Genomic DNA, 5,526 nt, shown 5'->3' on the forward strand with positions numbered 1-5,526 from the left:
AAAAAAAAAAAAGAAACAGGTGAATTTATTTTGTAGCACAGAAACCATACTAATGGTAAGTTGGTATGTTAAAAACAAGCTAACTATACACATAACAGCTCAATAAATTAATGTGGGCAGCTAAAAAGAACACACTAGAATTGTCAAAAACGATGAGACACACATAACAAACCCAAAACTTGAGAGGCTAAGGCTAGCCAGCAACATACCGAGAGCTTGTATAAATCCACCCCACCCCCAAACTGCGTATGCTTCACAGAATTGGTTGCTGCTTTCAGCTCTGTACTATTAAGTCAGCAACTGCTGCCACACCTGCCAATTGCCCAGAGAATCAAAGTAAATAAAAGCATAACCATCTACTGTTTAAGGAATTTTTATTAAAGCAAGAATTTTATAATCCAAATTACGTTTCCTTGCTCAGTCATCAGTTCTGCTCCTTAAAACAGAACTGATGTCCCAAGCTATTCCACAGTAAAGAATTACAAAATTAAAGAAAGGAATGCTTTAAATTTTTGTACTTTGCTGAAAATTCTTTTCCCAGGGTCTATAAAACATTAATTTGTTTTTATATTTTACTATTTTTTTGTATTTTTTTGTNGTTTTAAATCAAGTAATCTAGGACTAGCACTGTTTGCTAGACCTGGCATTTGCTCGGTACATAAGGTTCAAAGTTTCCTTTCCTTTTTTTATTTATTTTATATTTTGCAATGTTTTTTTCATAATATTTAAATTTTTCGATGTTTAAGATATTTTTCTTCGGTGAAGCACGAGTTTCTGTTCGTGGTCCCTGATCAATCTGTAAATGTTAAAAAAAGACATAATTAAAGCCCTTGCCTGAATTCAGTGGGTCAATCTGCTGCCTGTTTGTACTGGCACAGTCACACCCACTCCTTTAATACTCACAGCTATTACATCACATACAACATGGCCCACAAAAAACAGGATTCTAGTAATTCTTTTTACTACTGACCTTACTATATATAATATACTCAACCAAGCACTAACAGTTTCCTGGTAGTGGGACAGAGGTCCAAGAAACTGCTTAAAGCCGTCACCCAATTTTTTAAAAAGTACTGATTATGAAAGCCAACTTCTGTTACAGGACATTGCATACAATTTACTATGCAAAATCTGTTTCCAAATATTGACTTAAATAAAACTGCTGGTCAGTATTTAAGGTGAATAGATTGTTATGTATATACCCCTCTGGAAAGCTGACCTAATGTCCTTATGTCTGGAGCAAGCGGGCAAGGGAGAACTCACTTAGACAGTTGGAACACCAGTGGCACTGTTAACTGCTTTCTGGGCAGCCTCTTTCGCTTGGTGGGCTTGTAGTACAGCTACAGCTTCATCAACCTGGAAAACATAATGGCTCAAGGAAATTAATTCTCACCAAACACTTTAAAATGAGCCTTAAGTAGCAGCATTCATGAATCCGGCTGCAGAAGCGGAACAAACTGACCTGAGCAAGCTTTGCAATCTACTAGCAGTAAGCTTTGAGCAAGTTACCCAAAATAGAGAAAACAACAAGCACTACAAGTTTATCACAGGTTTGTAGTCAGTATTTATATATAAAGCCTAATTGTATACTCATTTGTATAAGGGCTCCATTTACATGTTCTGTAGAATAAACCTGTGAAGGACATAGGCTGAAAGCAAAGTACCTTTGAGCGGAGAGATTCTGGAGACTCGAGCATGTGAAGTAATTCTGAGTTATCAATCTCCAACAGCATGCCAGTGATTTTACCAGCAAGAGAAGGGTGCATGGCTTGAATAAGAGGAAACAGCCGTTCACCTAGAACAACAGACACTCTAATCAGAGTAGCAATAGCCATTATCAATGAGGGGTTTAGGAACCTACCTTATTTAATATATAGTATGTACTTGCTACCACACCCGTATGTATAGCACAATCTGTCACAAGGCAGTCACTTCTCTGGTGGTATCAGTTAGTTCCTCAAGTGTTTGGTATTAACATAGACAATGCTTCCTTGCTTCAAGGCTAGAGTGGGAAACAGCGGCCTACCGCATTTTCCAGTATTCCTTCACATACCATCCTAAGCCATTTCATTTTAGGTGCAAAGTGTCTAAGTGGTCCTTGTTATTATCGTCAAATCTAACTGACAGGCCAAGACAACAAAGTTACTTACCCAACATTTGCTTCTGCTCTTGCGGGGGCGCAGATGCCAACATGGAAGCAGTTAAAGGTTCTTGACCTTGCACATGAACAGCAGGCTACACATAAAACAGAAAACCCTCTTAATACCTAAGTAATGAGACATAAACCAGCCAGCCCTCAAGGGATAGTCATAGCAAGGACAGAGTGCTACCTGAATTTGACCAAGAGAAGCTGAGAGAAATACTGACTAAAGGTCAGCAAGTACAGATAATCCCACGTGACACATCTGCGCTTGAGATAAAATTACATTTTAGTCTTCTTTATAGTTTTTGGTTCCAGGACTAGGAAAAAGATTAAGTCTAATACAAATGAATTTTCCCTTAACATGCTCCTCACATCCATCCTAAACAAGACACCACATAGGGAGACTGCTGGCTGCCTGTAAACTTTCTTCACATAGAACCTTAAGATGGCCCAGGTAGTCTATGTTCATAGCTTGTGCAGTTACCATCAGACCTTGGATTTCAGCTGAACATTATAACCCTTGCAAATAAATGATTAAACTATACCTGTTGCATGGTAACTTGTGGCTGTGCATTAAGATGTTGCTGGGGATTGCGGACTCCCGCAGCGTATTTATACTGGGGAACGGTGCGGACAGCAGGAGTGGCTGCAGCAGCAGCAGCAGCAGCTGCAGGACGTGGACCCATTGTCTGTGTTGATGTGTTAGCTAAAGAGAAAAATGCCTTTAATTGTGCCATTTTAAATTGGGAATCAATCTTTACAGAGAGGTTTAAGACTCACCAACACGCTGTGTTGACATGACTCGTGGAACCTGTGAGGAAGCTGGTCTCATCGTACTAAATGGTGGTCTAGGAGCAGCTGGGCGGATAGCACCGGGCATATTCTGGAATGCTGCATTCAAAAGAAAGAACCTGTATGAACCAGGAACTTCACTAAGTGAGTCAAAGCCTAAGCTTTCCTAGGGCTAAGGGTTGTATGAAAAGCCAAGACCCTTACAGAAAGTGAGTTTCAATTTAATATCGGAGATTAAAATAAAAAAGGATTAAGAAAAAACACCAAGAGCTCCTGAAACCCAGCTTGCTATACCATGGGTGAGGACCAAAATGCCACACATAACCCTACAGAATGAAAGCTATTGCTACCAAGGCAAATGAAGAATTGAAGCAAATACCCACTGATGGCATTTTTTTTCTTTGTTTTTAAACTTGGAGCTGGGCATGACAGTCAGCCAATACCCATCTTAGCAGTCACAAAGATAAGGTAGGAGGCTTGCTAGATCAGGGCCAGCCTAAGCTACACATTTCAAAATCAAAAAGAGCCAAATCTACCAACTATAAATTATCAGAAGCAATTTATCACTACAATAGGACAAATTTGCCTCATATGATAGCACTGGGGAATTGAACCCACAGCCTAGCACATGGGAAGGTAATTGTTATATCACTGAGCTATACACAGGCCCCTACTCCCACCCCCAGTCTCCAATTCCCAGATACAACTAAATGAGGCTTACGATGAGGTCTGGCACCCTGAGCAGTCCAGCGAGGACTTGGTCTTAGTTGAGCAATTTGGCTAGGAGGATAGTATGCAGCACGGTTCTGAGTCTGGGTAAAGAAAATAAGCCCATCAGCTTTAGGGGGTAATCCCTCCACAACACACAACTATCATTACATGCTCTCAAAACAACTGACTCTACCACCCTTGCCATTTGTCTTCCCAATTCGAATAACAACTTAGTGCTCTATCGTGGAGAGCTTATGAAGCCAACCTGACTTAGTTTCTTCTTCACACTCACCTGTGGGATAGCTGCCATGAAGTAACCTGAAGGAGGTGCTGGCTGGTAGGGGTTGATCACGGGGTTGGGCACAGCTCGTACACTTGCCATCCTCTGCATATACTGGTTAGTGAGGTGAGCCTGGCGCTCTTCTTTGNGCTGAGCTAAAGCTACATACAGTGGCTTCGTGGCCACAATTCTACCATTCATCTCTGTAACTGCTTTAGTGGCTTCTTCAGGGGATGAGAAACATACAAAACCAAACCCTTTGCTGCGCCCACCCTCCATCATTACCTATAAAGACAAAGAAAAAAAGAAAAAGTTAGGGAAATGATAGAATAACCAAGAACTGTCTCTTATACTCAGTCATTGAACCAAATAATCTTGTTAATGTTAGAACCATCCTGTATTAACTGAGTTAGTTCCTTACAATCAATACTTAAGAGCATCCAAGGTGCAGACATGTAATATTACATCTATTATCTATGGTAGCAACGAGAATAAAATTACACAATTAAAAGTCCAACATGAAACAGTCCTCCTTAAATCAAGACAACCACACAGGCACATCATTAAATGATTTAAACTGCATTCAAAGGACAAGACTACTTCTTGGGTTTCTCTGTGTAGCCCTGGCTGTCCTGGAACTCTGTAGACCAGGCTGGCCTCGAACTCAGAAATCCGCTTGCCTCTGCCTCCCAAGTGCTGGGATTAAAGGCGTGTGCCACCACGCCCGGCTACAAGACTACTTCTTATTCTACTGACAAATCTGTTAAGAGCAGGAGATGCCCAGAATTGTCTCCATCCGAATACACGACACCCCAGCAATTCCAGGCAGTGTAGGAAGTTTTGTCACCAGGACAAAAAGGACCTTTTATTTGCCATTTTAATCATCCCTTTGTATTACTTGGTAAACCCGGTTTTATTTTAGTAAATAAAAGCTAAACTCATGTCTTGTAGTTTAGTTTAACTTGCCAGCCCTGTGACCCCCAGAAAAGTCTGTATTACATTTTGTCCCTCCCATATACTACCGGCAAAAGTCAATTCAAACAACGTTCAGGCACAACACTGAAATGAAAGACCTTCAAAACACTAGAAATACAAAATCTAGAAAAAAAGTGCACACTGAAACACAGGGCAAGCTGTTTCTTATTTGCATTCACCCAATATACCTGTAAATATTTTGTTTCTAACAAAGTCTAAGTCTACGAACATGTCTGGAAAATCAGAATGAAGGGGCAAGGTAGCCACAAATCATGGACACTGGATAAAACACCCACAGCTTAAGTTCTTAAACCAAAATCCTAGGTTAGAATCCTATTGCTTTGCAATCTGACTCCCAAGGTTTTTTGAAATAGGATCTTTTCTACTTGGGGGAGGCAGACTATCCAGAATGAACTATGTAAGTCAACAGGCATCAGTGAACAGTTAGTGACAGAGCAGAACCTAAGGATCAACAACTCCCTACCTTAAAAATTTACTTGCACAATCTCAATTCAAAGCATAGTGCACACTTACTTTTGCACTGGTAATTGTACCAAACGGAGAAAACTCCTTCCGGAGACGCTCATCATCAATACCGTCATCAAGATTTTTCACATAAAGGTTC

General features: G+C 40.5%; 1 protein-coding gene across 1 annotated transcript in view; it reads right to left on the reverse strand.

Annotated features, from left to right (window-relative positions):
- Nucleotides 1-357: 357 nt before the first annotated feature.
- Nucleotides 358-5,526, reverse strand: part of Pabpc1 (poly(A) binding protein cytoplasmic 1) — a 14,699-nt gene continuing 9,530 nt past the window's right edge. Inside the window, exons 8-15 of the mRNA XM_021183352.2 lie at nucleotides 3,939-4,211; nucleotides 3,657-3,747; nucleotides 2,924-3,034; nucleotides 2,689-2,849; nucleotides 2,151-2,235; nucleotides 1,665-1,795; nucleotides 1,264-1,356; nucleotides 358-796 (exon numbers count right to left, since the gene is read on the reverse strand). Coding sequence (XP_021039011.1) covers nucleotides 1,264-1,356; nucleotides 1,665-1,795; nucleotides 2,151-2,235; nucleotides 2,689-2,849; nucleotides 2,924-3,034; nucleotides 3,657-3,747; nucleotides 3,939-4,211 — 945 coding nt within the window. The 3' untranslated portion in view covers nucleotides 358-796. The remainder of the gene's footprint in view (nucleotides 797-1,263; nucleotides 1,357-1,664; nucleotides 1,796-2,150; nucleotides 2,236-2,688; nucleotides 2,850-2,923; nucleotides 3,035-3,656; nucleotides 3,748-3,938; nucleotides 4,212-5,526) is intronic.

Source organism: Mus caroli, chromosome 15 (genome assembly GCF_900094665.2).
Source record: "Mus caroli chromosome 15, CAROLI_EIJ_v1.1, whole genome shotgun sequence".
In the NCBI taxonomy this organism is placed as follows: Eukaryota; Metazoa; Chordata; class Mammalia; order Rodentia; family Muridae; genus Mus; species Mus caroli.